The sequence below is a fragment of the Drosophila takahashii genome, chromosome 4 (assembly GCF_030179915.1).
Source record: "Drosophila takahashii strain IR98-3 E-12201 chromosome 4, DtakHiC1v2, whole genome shotgun sequence".
Lineage (NCBI taxonomy): Eukaryota > Metazoa > Arthropoda > Insecta > Diptera > Drosophilidae > Drosophila > Drosophila takahashii.
The window spans coordinates 2,373,835-2,390,809 of NC_091682.1; the positions used below are offsets into that span (position 1 = coordinate 2,373,835).

General features: G+C 38.8%; 1 protein-coding gene across 4 annotated transcripts; it reads right to left on the minus strand.

Annotated features, from left to right (window-relative positions):
* Positions 1-1,627: 1,627 nt before the first annotated feature.
* Gyf (GIGYF family protein Gyf) lies at positions 1,628-15,082 on the minus strand. 4 transcript variants are annotated; one of them, XM_017139374.3, is made up of 9 exons: positions 14,955-15,082; positions 13,821-14,190; positions 13,589-13,762; positions 13,227-13,521; positions 7,731-10,364; positions 6,177-7,151; positions 6,046-6,120; positions 1,961-2,115; positions 1,628-1,908 (listed from the first exon to the last, which is right to left on the minus strand). In XM_017139374.3, exons 2-9 carry the CDS (start codon positions 14,154-14,156, stop codon positions 1,783-1,785), a joined length of 4,770 nt encoding a protein of 1,589 aa, XP_016994863.1. In that variant the 5' UTR covers positions 14,157-14,190; positions 14,955-15,082; the 3' UTR covers positions 1,628-1,782. The 4 variants fall into 4 exon arrangements, with proteins under 4 accessions (XP_016994863.1, XP_016994862.1, XP_016994864.1 ...); XM_017139373.3 differs by having other exon boundaries at positions 14,949-15,035; XM_017139375.2 differs by lacking the exon at positions 14,955-15,082 and having other exon boundaries at positions 7,731-8,055; positions 8,155-10,364.
* Between the last annotated feature and the right edge of the window lie 1,893 nt (positions 15,083-16,975).

Sequence of the window (16,975 nt, forward strand, 5' to 3'; positions counted from 1 at the left end):
ATTGTTCCTGTTGGCTCCTTAGCAGAAAGTGCATCAGAAGCTAGACATAAACTTTGTTTGTAGGCGCAGTTTTCTGAATAGGAATAAGGAAGTAAGAAAATTAATTTTTAAAAATCTAAAACAATTCACAAAAACTTGATGAGTGGCTTAAAAATTAAGGTCATAAGGTATCTTTGGGTCAAAAAAGCATTATAGAAGAAAATACTTTAAACGCTGTTCACAAACTAAGATTTTTAAATTTGGCTGCGTCTTTCAAATTTTGAATGCGCCCACCTTCTTTTGTGGTTAATTTAGATTACATTTTCAAAAAGGATCATATAGAAGAGACGTGTAACCATTTAATTTAAAGGACGTAGACAAGTGAAGATTTTCTTAAATTGAAGATATACCAGAGCTGATGGAGTATAGGCGTAGTGGCAAATTATGCTTAGAAAAGCCTCATTTATCGAAATAAAATGGTGGCAAGCCTGTTGGCATGTGTAATTTTTAACAATTATTTAAAAAAAAAAAAATTTTAACTACTGTGCGGGGGACAAATGGAAAAAAAACCAAATTCAAACTTTTGTTAATAATGCACAAAAAAAATTCGAATATAATATCTTTTTAACTTGCTCCAAAAACAGGTTTTTTTCCCACAGTGCAATGGCATATTTTATACCCTTGCAGAGGGTATTATGATTTCAGTCAGAAGTTTGCAACGCAGTGAAGGAGACGTTTCCGACCCCATAAAGTACAAATATTCTTGATCAGCATCACTAGAAGAGTCGATCTAGCCATGTCCGTCTATTCGCCTGTCTATCTTCTGGTCTGAATGAAACTAGACCTCGGAAACGACAAAAGCTAGAAAGTTGGGATTGCGCACACATATTCTTTGGCTTCCTACGCGGCGCAAGTTTGTTTCAGCCGAGGGCCACGCCCCCCTAACGCCCACAATCGCCCAATAGCGCCTACATTTTTAAAGATTTCGGAGAAGTATGAATGCAATTTTGTTGCATTTATTTATATCTATTGAAATTTTTCAAATCGGACCATTCGCTAAAAAGTTATGCCCGATAAAAGTTTTATCAAATACATAAAAGGTTTTTACATGCGTATTAAATTAATAAACATTCTAAAAAATTCGTTTAAAATGTGTAATTGTTTTTATATAGCGGGCCAATTCGAGCGTAAGGACTGTAAACTAAGCACTAACAAATCATGGTTCAAGCTAATATAATCAGGCCGGAACATTTTTTTTTAAAGAACCAGAGCATGTAATAGTGTTTTAAGTCAACAAATTTCAGATGCAGTCAGTTTGTACACCCCTCAATAGCAAATTTATAATATTTGACTTCGTTTTGTATTATTTTGCGTTCAAGTGGAAAAGAACAAAAGTCGTTAATTTGTTTGATTGCGCAATGTATACATTTTTGAGTGCACAAATTTTATACAACAACGACCAAATAATAAAGGCAACGACAAAGCCAGCACCAAACGGAAACAGAAACAGCTGAGAGACAGAGCAGCAACTAATGTACATTTCTCAACTCACCCTTCTCTTGGGTATTTGCCAGGGGCTGTGGATTACAACCCTGTCGGGTCTGACCGACATAAAATATTTATTTGGCTTCAATAATTAACAACTATATTGATTGTGTATATATATATTTATATATATTTATTTAGGTATATCAGGGTTTAGCGCACATCCATTTGTGACCTAACGTTTAATTCAATTTTGCAGTTTATAAGATTTGTAATTTTATATAAAATTTGAGGTTGTCGTTGGCCTTTCCGGAGTGGTTATGGTCCTTCGACATAGTCACGAACGCCAACATTAATGCGACCCTCGGCGGCTGTGACCGAAAACCCAAGAATGCGGGCGTCCATTTTAGTCATCTTATTCTTCTTAACTTTTTTCTGCTTGTTCTTAAAAAATGAACAATTAATAAGATATGTGAATGGGACATTCTCGACTCACCTTGCTGTCAGTATAGTCGTTTGCCGACGGTGTTATGGCGGGAGCCGGTTTGCACATATCATCATTGTGTGCATTTTGGGCACGTTGCAAGCTCTTGTATTTGCTGCGCCGTTCCAAAAACTGCTTGGAGAAATCCAAAGACTCTTTTCCCTCACCTGAAAGATAAATCTTGGTTAAACTACACCATTGATAAAAATAAAATAAAACAAGAGAGAACCCTATAGTCGGGTTGGTGTCCCGACTATCTAATACTTCACTCAGCTAAAGGGAGTGCGAACGCCGTACTCGGGTTGGTGTCCCGACTATCTAATAATCGAACCTCAGCTAAAGGGAGTGCTAGGGCGATATAAACAATTTTGATTGCGTATAACTTTTTAATGAATGGTCCGATTTGAAAAATGTCTTCTACATTTCGATAGGTATACACAACAAAATTTATATTTATACTTCTCGGAAATCTTTAAAGGTGTGGGCGCCAGACACATTTTAAAATCGTTAGTGGGCGTTAGAGAAGGCGTGGGGCTTGGCTAAAATAAACTTGAGTTGAGAAATCTCAACCCTCTAGCTTTTGTAGTTTCCGAGAACTCAGCGTTCACACAGACAGACAGACGGAAATGGCTAGATCGACTCGGCTAGTGACCCTGATCAAGAATATATCAACGCTTCCTTCTAGCTGTTACATACCTTTGCACGAATACAATACTCTACTTTCTTATACTCTTTTACTCTAGGAGTAACGGGTATAAAAACTTGCGAAATTAACTTGAGAAACACTTTGGATCTCAAGTATGAAAACTGTATTCGCGGAAATTGTTGGCTATCCTCTTCTAAAGGGATAGATAGCTAATATTTATTAAGTTCAAACCTTTTGTATATTATTAAGTGACATTTGAGTAATATCCAGAAATTTTTTTTACACGATACTATCGACAAATATATCTGTGGCAAAGCGATTTCTGAAACACTTTTAAGAAGAGGCGTGGTGCGGTGTTTACTGCATCTCCGCCAAAAAATATCGGATTTCCATTTTGTTTTTGCATTTGGTTTAAGAATTAAACAACACGCCGAAGTTTTAATACCCTTGTAGATTTCACGAATACAAATTTGACTAGAATAGCAAAATGAATTAATTAAATTTATAATTTATCACCCTATTGTTCCTATGGAAGCTATAGGATATTGACGTTCGATCGGAACGCGATTTTACCCTGATCAAGGTATGCATTAAAAACAAGAAAGAAAGCTAGCTTCGGCCAGGGGAAGCTTTATATACCATTGCAGATCGTTCCTATTAACACACAAATCGCAAAAATGTTAAATTTCGTATTATTTTGACATTATTTTTTCTATCCTTCCCCGTGGCAGCTATATAATATAGTCGTCTGATTTTTGTTAAATTTAATTCAAAATTCGGAAATATTAAAAAAAAACAAGAAAGGAAGCTAGCTTCGGCCAGCCGAAGCTTATATACCCTTGCAGATAATTCCTATTAATTTACAAATCGCAAAAATGTTAATTTTCCTATTATTTCTCATTAATTTTGCGTTCGTTTCAATGGCAGCTATATGATATAGTAGTTCGATTTTGATAAAATTAAAATCGAAATTCGAAAATATTTGAAATGAGTTATATCCTAGAGTAGAAGAGAATACAATAAAAACCAACGAAGCAATAATTTATTTCCTATTATATTCCCATTAATTTTCCGATCGTTTCTATGGCAGCTATATGATATAGTCGTCCGATTTTGAAAAAATTTTATGGGGTCGGAAACGTCTCCTTCACTGCGTTGCAAACTTCTGACTGAAATCATAATACCCTCTGCAAGGGTATAACAAGAGAGAACGCTATAGTCGAGTTCGTGTCCCGACTATCTAATACCAGTCACTCAGCTAAAGGGAGTGCGAGGGAGATAGATATATAAACAATTTTGATTGCGTATAACTTTTTAATGAAACTTCTGACTGAAATCATAACACCCTCTGCAAGGGTATAACATTAGAGAACGCTTTAGTCTGGTGCCCCGAGTATCTGATATCCGTTACTCAGCTTAAGGGACTGCGAGAGAGATGGGGATATACAACTTTGAAACGAATGGTCCGATTTGAAAAATTTAAAAATACGATTTTTAAATGTTCATGTCAGTAGCTTATATACTCCGCGAAATATCATGAAAAACATCAAATTTGGCCCGATTTCACCCGATTGTTCCTATGGGAGCTATAGGGTTTAGACGTCCGATTGACACGCGCCCTGATCGAGGTATGCAGAAAAGAATAGGGTTTGGAAATATTCATGTCAATAACTCTTACACTACGCGAATTATCTTCAATTTGAAAGCTTTGTCCGATTGTTTCTATGGAAACTATAGGATATATATGTCCGATCGGGGCGCTTTTTAAACTTGATCTGTTTTAGGACGACTGTGAAATTTCATGACTTATTTGAAATTTGCAACATTTAGGAGAACATAATAAAATATATCAAGTTAAATATCCTCATGAAAACGCCCTGAACCGAAATGAAAGCATACAGTGGAAAGTAGATTCCATTAATGAAATAATTAGTTACATATAAATTTAATTTTTAGAATTAGTTTTTCATTAGAGGAATCCAATTATAATTCCAAATGTCGGCAAACATCGTTTTTTTTTATTCTTAGCTATATGCGGACCTGTATGTGATGGAACATAAGTTTGTAGGTCTTTCACTCAGGAGCACCCAAATATCATGGAAAGTTAGACATGGTTCGTGGAAATTTCACAAAGTTCAATTTTGTGTTCCTGTGTTATCAATACCAATATACTGTTGTTCAGATCCGACAATTCATTAAAAAGTTATGATCGATCCTAAAAATATACTAAAAGAGTCCTTTTTAAAAGCAATCGAACTAATAAATCCTTCCAAGCTTCGACCCATATTTGTATAAAATAAAACATTATTACCCTCGCAATCCCATTAACTGAGTAACGGGTAACTAAAAAAAAAAGAGTGGCAATCTTAAGCAAGCCGTATAGCCCATAAGGCCGCAAACTATACGTTCCCCTTAACTATTTTAACCCCTTTAAAAAATACTTTTGAAAACAAAAAAATCAAAAAAGGACAAAAACAAAAATAAAGAAAAATACTCAAAAAACAAAAGAAAAATAATAGCCACTCTTAAAAAGCAAGAAATTTAAAGTCCTACAGCGGGATTCGATCCTCGAACCGCTTAGATTGGTAGTCGGAAGTCTTGTCCACTAGGCCAAATGGCAAGTAGTGCCGCAACCGACTAGATTCCAAGTAGAATCGAGCAGTGCTGGTTTTACTGTTAAACTACGGGTTCCACTACTAGAACCCGCCATACGACATGCTTTATTAAATGAGATGTCGTCTCTATGTATTTATACTCTTTGCTGATAGTGGAAGTACTCGACTATAGCGTTCCCTCTTGTTTTATTATTTTTTAAGTGGGCAGTACCACATTGATTGCAAATGCCCTTGCTTCGAATTTTTAACCTCATACCTATTTTGTCAGTGCTCCCACTCGTTCGCCGTATTTTATGCCACTGGTCTCAAAGTGGGATCTTCCTTGAGGAATTATCGAATTCTTTTCACTTATTTATTATTTTTTTCCAAAGCATTTACGATTATTTTCCATACTTATTATTTATTTTTGACAGTTAAATACTACTAAAACGTACAAAAGAATTCATAGCTAATTCCTCAGGGGAGATCTCACTTTGATACCTGTGGTATAAAATCCGTTAAATTTCGGGATTTTTGGAAAAAATTAATGTTATTTTTTCAGACTGCCCCTTTGGACGAAATCCTAATCCTCAAAAAATTATGTCGCTAATAAAATATTTATTATATAGCCTAATAAAATCTTATTTTTTCTCGTAATCGGCCATGGAAAGACTGATTTCTCTGCATTTGATTTTTATTTCATAATTTTTATTGTAAATGTCTTAATTATTACGATCCGTGCTTTAAACTCATAACACTTATTTGCAGTCCCTTCTTAGTAACCTCATGGTAACAAAAACATATGAGTACAAATTATCCGATTTATTAATAAAATCATTATAAAGAAAAGTACATACCAAGATATATACGCACATAGTCCTTAACCTCATAAGGTGCTTCCAAATCCTGCAAAAAGGCGACGAACGTTGGTACTAAAAATATTTGCAAAATAAGTGATGATGAACAGGTGAAGATTACAAATATTTACCATCCACTTTGGCCGACATGTTATCTAGGCTCTTCATACACCAGCTTGTAAACTCGTTCTCGTACTCATTAACCTTACTAATGGTCTGATCCGCAACTTGCTGCACCTGGCTTTTCACATTAGACTTTTTCTCCTTATCCTTATCATCTACAGAGGCAACAGCAACTTTCGAACCCGCACGAACCGTGGTTATTTTTTGTTTTTCTTGCTGTTGTTGTCCTGGTGCATTTTTAGTCGTTTTTCCTGCGTTATGTATGGCTGGCAATGTTTGACTCTTGCGTAAGTTTCGAGGCGATGCAAATGAAGTTCCCGACTTATTCTGAGTTTGCTGATGGGTTTTATTCGCCGAGTTTAGTCCAGCTACCAAAACAGCCGCCGCAGTAACGGTATTGCTACTGCTTGATCCAGATCCATACAAAGTTTGATTAGTACCTGATGCGTTTGGCTCGTCCCACAAACCAGTTCCGGTGTTTGATCTCAATGGGAGTGATGAAGCAACCGACGAACCACTCCAAGCCTTATTAGCGCTGCCCCAGATGTTGGTAGTTCCACTTGACCCTACAACGGCTGATGGTAGGGTAGCATTTTGGTGTTGCTCCAGTTCACGTCGACGCTGCTGATCCACAAGTTCATTGGCCAACCGCTTGGCCTCCTCAGCTTGAATTTCGGCAAGGCTCATTACCGGAGCCGACGCTGGTGCTGCCTGCCATTTTAGCAAAGCATCGTTAGCTTCAGCGGCAGCCGCAGCGTTAGCACGCAATTGCTTATCCAGTAGCTCCTGATGTCGCTGCTGGTCTGCACGACGCTCCCGACGTTCAGCTTTTTGAATCTCTGCCAGTCCAGGCGCAGTGCTGTTTGAATTCGGTGATTGGAGAGACCATGGCGCTACGGAAGAGGCGGGTAAACGCGAAGTTGATTGCGGTTCAGGCGACTTGACAGCGTCGTTTTTATTGCTTTGAGGAGACCCGGAAGTAGCTAAAATTTTTAGAAATTTGGTTTAAATAACTTGGACAATTGATTCGTGTTTTAATTTTTTTTTTTTAATTGAAGGTAAAAAGGTTTTCAGTTTTTTTTTCTAAAATTAAAAGTTGGACAAAACTAAATTTGTGATTCAATAATCTTAAAAATGGGCTGATACCCTGGAACAAAAGTAGGAAACTTATTTGCGAGCCAGAGGACGACAGACGGACATTGCGAGATCAACTTGGTTGTTGATGCTGATCAAAAATATATATTTTATACTCCTTCACTGCCAAAACGTTTTGAGTTTAGAACTCCGCAGTGTCAAGGTCGGACGCAGCGTCATCCATCCCTGAAGACGGACCCAGGAGGGGTTTGAAATATATAATTATATTTTAATACTAAAAACAAAAAGGCACTAAAAACACTTCGAACTTGAGCCGGCTAAAGCCCACCATCTGTGAATTATTTCATTTTTGCACAATTTATTGTTTAATATTGGTTCAATATGAATTAATTTTTATAAAAATCTGTCATTGTAAGGATAGGTTGATCAATGTAAAATAATACGTTAAATGTAATAAGAAAACCTACCTGTCATTGTACCTTGAGACTGCCCATTGCCTAATAATGCCTTTCGACGCTGTGCTTGTATTTGCTGTTGTCTTTCTTTTTCCTCTTGCATTTGACGGGCTCTTTCTTCGGATTCCAGCACAGCTCGACGTTTTTCTTCTTCCATCTGCTGGCGCTTGCGCTCCTCCTTCTGCCGCTTCTTTTCTTCTGTCTGCTCTCGTTTGCGGTCATCTTCATTTATTTGCTTTATGGGTACAGACTGTGGAACACTCTGTCTTACATTCAAATGGTGCTTGTTATTGGTCTTGGCCTGTTGCTGATGTGGATGTTGTTCCTTATTTTGATACTGTTCAATGTCGGAAGCAAAGGATTGAACAGTCTTTTGATTATGTGAGTCCTTAAGATTGTCAATAATCTGGGGCGGATCTGATTCTGCTAAACTGACCTGTTTAAAATTATCTTCTGATCGAACTTGCGATTGTGGGGGTGTTGGCACTGAATGCACTGTATCTGCAAAGCAGCTTTGCGGGCTCTTGAGCAATAAAAGTTGTTGTTCTTCAATTTGCTCTTCATTTAAGTTGGCCACTTCCCACAGAGTTGTCTTCTCGTTAGTCATTCCAGGCCATTGTTGATCAGGTTGCTGTTGCTTGTTAGGCGGTAACCACATTGGAATCATCAAGTTTTGTCCCGCTAGCAATTGGGTTTCAGTTATAAAATCCGCTCCAGAAAGATTTTCGTTAGTAGAATTTGGCAGCGATGGTTGTTGCTGTTGGTTAACTGTTGGTTGGCCACGCAACAACATTCGCAAGTTGTATTCATTTAGTATGTCCAAGTCATTTCTGGGCAGCTCATCTAGTTTATTGAGGTCGCCTGCAGATCCACTTTGCAAAACACAATCGACGGATGCTACCAAGGGGACAACCACTGGTTGCGCTTGCTGATGCATAATTTGAGCATTCAGTATGAAATTATTGGCATCTAGTAGATTACCCACTGAGCGTTGCTGTTCGTTGCTGTTTGCGAACATATGCTGCTGATCCTTCTTAGCCTGTTCAGCAACTGCACTATATAACTGGCGCCCGGCAACAGGATTCAATACCGAAAGCGAGTTGCTTAGTCCATTTAAACTGGTTAGATACTCAGGTAGAACAAGCAATTGAACTTTCCGGCGGACAACCGCCTCTCGTTCAACAGCCGCAAGCCGTTGAAAGCATTCGTTTTTGGATAGCTCTGCCAGTATTTGGTATTCCTGGTGCTGTAAGTATTGATCCTGTAGCATCTGAAATCGCATTGTAAGCATATGAGACGTAGTGGTATTTCCGCCCAAATTTCCTTTAATTGCTGCACTTAGGGATTCTGCGGCGGCTGTTACATTTGCCTTTAGTTGATCATCTCTTTGTTGTTGCAACTGCTGTTCTACAACAGACAGCGAGAGAGCAATGGGGGAGGGCTTCCGGGGCGTAATTGGAATTGCCGCTGAAAGAGTAGCCGGTATCTGTCCAACAGGAAGGTTCTCTAGGTCTATTGGCGAAGGAAGTAAATGGCTGTGCGTAAATGGCATGTTCCCATGGCAAAACTTTATAAGCTCGCCCAACGGTCTAAACCTATTGTCGGAGAATCGTCGCACGAAAAGGTTCTCATTAAAGTACCCAGCACGATACCATTCGGTCATCTCCATCGCACTGAATGGGCCCTGGACGTTGGCCTGGGGATCTCGGTAAAACCAGAGTTCATTCAGATTTGGATTGATCAAATGTGGCGTGGGAATCATTGAAAAATGTGGTTGGTGATGCATGTTATGGTGCTGAAGAGCCACGTGGTTTGAAAACGGAATATCTGGATGCGAGTGGGATGGGTGAGCTGCATCTGAAATGGTAGCCATTTGTATAGGCATGGAGGGAGGTGCTTGCGGGCGCGCTGCTGTAACATTCACAGAATTCGGCTTCATGCTTAACTCAATATCTGTCAGGCTTGGCAGCGCACCAGGAAACCGACCGCTTTCACTTTGAAGCTGGCTGGGATTCGCTGAGCTTTTATTATCATCTTCCGTTATAAGTTTTTCCACTTCATCGGCGACTTCTTTAATTCGATCTGAAATATCCCCATGAATCACATCTATTTTTGTTGTCGTTGGGTTTGTTGGAGATAAACTGTTGTCGTTGGCTTCTTGTGCAGCGACTATAGGCGAATTTTTCTTTAATGGGGCCTCAGAAGTATTATCGTTGATACTTTCTCTATCAGTAGGCTCTTCACTTTTAGATTTAGGTGAATTCTGATCAGAGTTCAAGCCTTTATCCTTTAAAGCATTATGTGAACTTTTGCTACTTTGAGGATCGGTATCACCATGAAAGGCCCCACTAGCATCAAAGCTGCCACCTAGTTCTGACGGATTTTCCATAGCCCATTCAGGAAGATTGTCGTCGCCATCACCAACTGCATTGTTGACAGTCCACATTTGAGAGGACTTAGAATTTGACAAGCGTACAGAAGGGTTGGATGTGCTTCCTACCGCCACTCCAGCTCCCATTCCAGATCCTTTACTGTTACCAGGGCGCTCTCGATCTGGGCCCACAGTCCCAACCGTTGAAATTGAACGTTGCAAACTAGTTTGATTGTCGACGCTAGCATCTTCATCGCGCCAACTCGTAGACCTCCCTAAAAATATATGAATAAAATTAATTAAGTCCATTTATAGTTATCCAATACCAATACAATTAGGACCCCCATATTTAATTAGCTTTGATTTGTGCCATAGCTTTATAATCGAACCATATTTTGATCCGCTCAATTCTAAAACGTGGTTTCGATAAAAACACATGAAGTTGTTTTGGTGAGTACTTCGTGCGTAAACTCAAAAAAAAACGACCTTCATTTTAGAAAATCGACCTTAATTTTGAAGCGCCATTGAATTAAGCCAATTTTCCTTGAATATAGAAAAATTTTCTTAAGTTTATGGAAAATCGCCATTAATTTATTTAAAAATTAATAAAAAGAGTGGTTGAATTTTTTCTTGGATTAATGGCGATTTCCGGACTTTTTTCTTGAGTTAATGGGGAAATCGGCTTTGAATTTAGAAAATAAATACCTAGTTTTTAAGAAAGTTGTGTAATTTTTTGGTATTCTAGTATGGTGGCCTAGCCAAAAGTCGCGGCGGAAACCGCGGTTCCACCTCACGCAGGGACAAGTCTACATTTTTACACCCTTGCAGAGGGTATTATAATTTCAGTCAGATGTTTGCAACGCAGTGAAGGAGACGTTTCCGACCACATAAAGTATATATATTCTTGATCAGCACCAATAGCCGAGTCTATCTAGCCATGTCCGTCTGTCCGTTTCTATGCGAACTAGTCTCTCAGTTTTAAAGCTATCGCGATGAAACTTTCCCGAAAGTCTTCTTTCTATTGCAGGTAGTACATATGTCGGAGCGAACCGAATCGGACCACTATATCTTAAGGCTCCCATAGGAATATTCAAACAAATATAAGAAAATTCATTGTAACTTTGTAGGAAGTAGGCGTTTTGATTTTTGACAACTTAAAAACAAAATTTAAATAATAGGCCCGATGAATCTGAAATCCCTGGAACTGCACCGAGTGAGCATTAAACTGTAGGTGTTTGCTTTATCTGCAAGGGTATATAAGCTTCGGCTGGCCGAAGCTAGCTTCCTTTCTTGTTTTTTTTGGTTTTCTATTCACTGAATTGTTAAAACTGTTGTTAACAAGATTTAATTAAAGTAATTCTAATTGGTATACCAATAATTACGACCTTTAACACTTCGGGCATCTTAAGCAGCGGTCGGCAACGTTCTATTAAGTGAGCATAGGGAATTGTTCTGCTCATCCTCTGCCTCTCACGTATACTGCAGGACAGCGGTCTGCACACACACTCTGCCCAGTGCAATTTACTTATACAAATATTAAACAAAAAGTCGTTGTATGTATGTGCCGACCGCTGATCTTAAACCATTGCATTGCAAGAAGCACGCGTGGCCGAATGGTTAAGATGTCTCTCTATGGTGTGAACGATCGTGGGTTCGAGTTCAAGTCGAGGTAAGAATTCTTCCTTTAGGCTTAGTACTCAACCCAACAAAAAGTTGTCCAAAACAAAAAACTTCATATGAAAGTAACGTCAAAAAATGTTGTTTCATATAAAGTTTTTTGTTTTCTGTACTTAAAATTCATTGTTTATAATTTATAATAAATTTGAATTTAAATTAAATTAAATTAATAAAAATTGACCCTATTTTCATATGATTGGCATTTAAACAAGAAAGGGTTCCTCTTAGATAAAAAACCTAAATGCAAAAGTGATAAAAAAAAGCAGTCGGACAAAAAAGTTCAGAAAAATTGGTAATGATTTTAAGGCGAAACGGAGTCGCTGTTGGATGAAAATCACAGGCGATTTACGGATCAATGGCGATTTTTTTTATGAGTGTACAAGAAAAAAGTGTAAATGAAACTTGGCACGTTTTAAGTATGGTAAAATGTGTATGGAATTCTCTAACAGTTAAATTACTGAAGCGTTAAATTTCGTTTAGCCCTTTATATGTCTATTGCAACTAGTATCATATAGTTGTGTCTTAATTTGTAAGTAGAAGCGATATAAGCGATACAAGCTAGGCCCTTAATATAATTTTTTAGTTGTTACCCCTTGCTTGTTGCACTAAATTTGTCGTAACAAATAAAAAATATTTACGAAGAATCATTCTAATTATTTTGAGTATGGGACTCGAAAGAGTGGCACTACATAACAAACCAACAATCAGTTTGCCTCCAATACTCCCTGATAGTTGGCCAATTACAGCATTTTTTCAGCTATGGGGTAATTTTTCTCAGAAACCTTGCTTCGGGGAATATTTTATGAACGCAGTTTAAATTGGGAATTTAAAGCGAATAGGATTTAATGAAAGCCATCGAGATAAATAACAAAAAGTGTTCATTTTGTAAAACACTTAGGGTGTTCAATTGCGTTGCAAACTTTGTAAAGTGTAAAAGTGTATATCAATTCCAACAACAATTTCTATACAAAATAGTTTTAAAGGCCTACTTTTGAAAATTTTTTTGTATAGAAATTGTTGTTGGAACTGCCTTACACTTTTACACTTTACAACGTTTGCAACTCAATTGAACACCCTAACTGTAAACTGAGGGAGTACTACAGTTTGGGCCCTAGCCTACTTCTCCTATTAGCGTTTCGTGACATGTCGTGATTGTTAAAGAGGCATCATTCTAATTCTAATTCTAGCGAACTTTAATGTAATTGGTATTAGATTCGTGAACGAAGGATAATCAATCACCTTTGCAACCTTTTTATGGACTGGCCATCAATCGGGAGAGCCACAGAAATCGAGTAGCGCTGGGTGGATGTGAGTTTCTCATAACCATTAATACAAATTGTAGGCCATTTGAGCACTGGGGGTTTCTGTGGCACCCCCGATAGACTGTTCAAACTGTAAGCCGAACTTGTGTCCTCCAATACTAATTCTAAGATAAGAAAATATAGTGGGAAGTAACTGACCCCAGCGCTGACTGTTGGTACCAAAACTTGTATTAGTACTTCCTCCGCCACCACCGCTCCTCCAACCAGCTATATCAGGGCCACTAATGGAACCACTGGCAACTGGACCGTCTCCGGATCCGTCTTCGTTACGGGTTCGTCGCCAGTTCTCCATGTTGCGATGATGACTGGAAAAGTCTTTCCGAGGACTTGAGCCTGGAGTCCCATTCCAATCTAGGGCACCTGGGCCACTTGTAGAGGTGTTGGCCACTGCTGAATCTCCTGTTCCGTTGCGGTCGCTCCAAGTGCGTTCGGCCTAGAACAATAAGAATTAAATAAGTAGCTAGCAACGAGTCTCTCTTCCTTATGGTCTTCCAGGTTACCTTGATGGATATTACCGATAAGCCCTCATCGTAGAGACCACTTGGACGTTGGTATATCGGATGATAGACAGATTTGCCGCGCATTCGCCCCCGGTCGACTGTCCCACCACGTCCAGTGCCTCGGGAGGCAGTACCAAATCCACCGGACGAGCGCTGCAACCAGGCCGGCCGCGACTGTTTGCAAAGTAGGGCAACTTAAGCTGTAGAAAACAATGAAAATCATTCGACATACGCTATTTCCAAGTAGATTCTGGTTGCTGTCCTCCTCTGAGCTCGGTGTCAGGGCAAGTGGGTACTGGACCTTCTCCACAAAGAGCTTTTTGAACGAAGGCAGGATCTGCGGCAGCATACAGTTGCGATCGAACAAGGACAGCATTTCCTCGCGACCGTACCGGTATTCTGGAAATAGATTTCGCGAAGCAGAGCCTGTCGTGTTGTTGCCCAGGCTGTGCGCTGCCATCGAGCTATTTGGGCCTCCAGCACCGACGTTGTAAGTACTGGGAGAGCCCGAGGGCTCGGCTGACATATTGCGCAACCATTCCGGACCAAATTTCATCGAATCTGTCATTTTCAGTAGCCTCTTGTTCAATGTTATGCTGACGCTGGATTAAAAAGAATACAATGTTTTGAGATGCTTGACTTAATTATTTGATATAAGTACGCCAAACAAACGATCTTTCCTGGTTCTGATTAAACGGCGATTAGGATAACTGGGTTTGAATTGCACGACTGCAGTTTAAAATAGTTTCACTCAAAAACCCTAAACAAATAAATCGCTAGAAACATTGCTATCGAAAACGGTAAGGAGAATTACTTAGAAACTCCCATTAAAAGGACGTGCACTCACTACTGATAAGCAAATTTGCCAAGTTATTACCGAATATACAGTATAAATAAAGGGAATAAATAAGTAACACAACACAGCAACCTAACCTAAAAAATGAAACTGAAATATCACACACAAACGTAATTAACACATGCACACCCATTTTAAAGTTTTAAACATCAGTGGTCACATCTAACTGTTGTTCTTGGAAATTCTAAATCAAGACTGATTTTAATTAGATAAAATAATAGCTAGCAACGAACACAACAGTACAAACAGAAAATTTATAAATATTATAAGTACTACGTTCATCTATCTACAAACATATGTACATATATAGTTTCGTCCAGCACTCTAATGCGCGTTCGTGTGCGTGTGAGTAGATGTAAGAATGCATAGCAAACACTCAAAGTTGCAGCGTATTGAGGAAATTCGTTTGTTCGCCGTAGGTCAGACCATTTAAAATTTAGTTTTTGGCATCCCCATTACAAAGAATTGAAAAATTACTTGTATTTCGTAAAATGTTCTACTTACACGTACCTCTGAGATATTATAGTAAAATACCAATACCAATCCAATACAATATGAAGTCGTAACTAGTGTGGCCGCTTTCCGAATTACTTGACACTCTCTAATTTACTAATATTAAGGGGATTCCTGCGGCTGGGTATTCTGTGCTTCATAGCCTAGTCCCACAGAGCACATCCCTGAGAAAAGATGGGAATTTTGATAGATGTGAAACTTTGATTTCCACAGAGCGCATCCATCATCAACGTATTTTAAGGCGAAATTTTATCACGGTGAAAAAGTATTACAACAAAATAACATGAGCAACAACTTGAAACCTACCAAAGGGTGTGCCTAAGCTTTACGTTTTCACTTTGATTTCCACAAAGCGCATCCATCATCAATGTATTTAAAGCCTAGTACTCAGTACGACGAAAACTGCTAGCTAAGCATAGGAGTAAGCGAGAGGCAAATAGGTAGCTAAAGCCCTTAGCCGGGGACTTTTCCCCCCTCGGTACTCAGTTGAGCTAAGGAAATAGTAAGAAAATACCAAATAAATACTAGATTTAGCGGATGAATTCCGATGAACGCCTTTAGCCGCCGACCAAAGAATAAAAAATTTGATCTTTGGCTGTGTTTGTGCAGAAGCGGTGTGCCAATAACAATTTATAAATGGAAGGAAAACCACAAAAAACAATGGAAAACTGCCTGTAGGAGTTGCTGCAATACATATCGCCATTCCAACAGCGAATTTAAAGCTTGCGACCCAGGTCGGCTCAACGTTTTGTAATATTTTAAAATTGGCGCCAGCTAATTTGTTTGCTGAGAGTAAGACCATGCTACATGCATTGCGGGTGAACTCCGAAAACTTCGGTCACACCAGAAGATTAATATTTTTCGACTAGTAAAACTCTTAGCCGAACTGAGTACTAGGCTTTAAGGCGAAATTTTATCACGGGGAAAAAGTATTACAACAAAATAACATGAGCAACAACTTGAAACCTACCAAAGGGAGTGCCTAAGCTTTACGTTTTCACTATTTTAATTTTTCAGCATCCATGCGCACCCTAATCAGAACCTTTTGTCTGTATCTTTAAGCCTAGTACTCAGTACGACGAAAACTGCCAATAGGTAGCTAAAGCCTTTAGCCGGGGACTTTTTCCCGGAAATACCAAAAAAAATACTAGATTTAGCGGATGAATTCCGATTAACGCCTTTGGCCGCGGCCCAAAGAATAAAAAATTTTATCTTTGACTGTGTTTGTGCAGAAGCGGTTTACCAATAACAATTTATAAATGGACTGAAAACCCCAAAAACCAATGCAAAACTGCCTGAAGGAGTTGCTGCAATACATATCGCCATTCTAACAGCGAATTTAAGGCTTGTGACCCAGGTCGCCACAACGTTTTGTAAAATTTTAAAGGCGTTCATTGGAATTCATCCGCTAAATATAGTATCTTTTGGTATTTCCTTACTATTTCCTTAGCTCAACTGAGTACCGCGGTGGAAAAAAATCCCAGCTAAAGGCTTTAGCTACCTATTTGCCTCTCGTTTACTCCTATTCTTAGCTAGCAGTTTTCTTCGTACTGAGTACTAGGCTTGACTAACAAATTTGATAAAGCATTGCTTTTATTGATTAAAGATATGATACAATAATGAATCTCCACAACGTTAATTCTAGAAAGATTTCTGTTGCCTTTGCGATTGCATTAATGAGGACGTCAGCTGGTTTTGGATGGTGGACGAGCTCTTCGGGAGTTGTCACAGATCCAAACATTTCCTAAGTGATGTGCCCTGTGGAATTGGGCACTTATGACTATCCTACAGGAATGGGCGATAATGGATTTTTACAAGTAGTGGAAAGACGAATTTACTTGCAAAGCGCAAAGACGCATTGCCATCCAGGGTATTCCCTAAACTGTTAAATTGCTGAATTGTTGAAAATTCAACAAAAATTTTCAGCAATTAAGGGAACGACCCAAAATGGTTCCTGTTGAATTTCCAAACAGCTGTTATTTGTTTACGTTTGCTGCAATACATATCGCCATTCTAAC

What these genes read in the sequence shown, in the direction of transcription:
- Gyf (XM_017139374.3), bottom strand. Translation starts at nt 14,156, where the DNA reads ATGACAGATTCGATGAAATTTGGTCCGGAATGGTTGCGCAATATGTCA. An exon ending in AGAATCTACTTGGAAATAGC is followed by an intron (nt 13,763 to 13,820) that starts GTATGTCGAATG and finishes CTTTGCAAACAG; the next exon opens with TCGCGGCCGGCCTGGTTGCA. An exon ending in TATCGGTAATATCCATCAAG is followed by an intron (nt 13,522 to 13,588) that starts GTAACCTGGAAG and finishes TTATTGTTCTAG; the next exon opens with GCCGAACGCACTTGGAGCGA.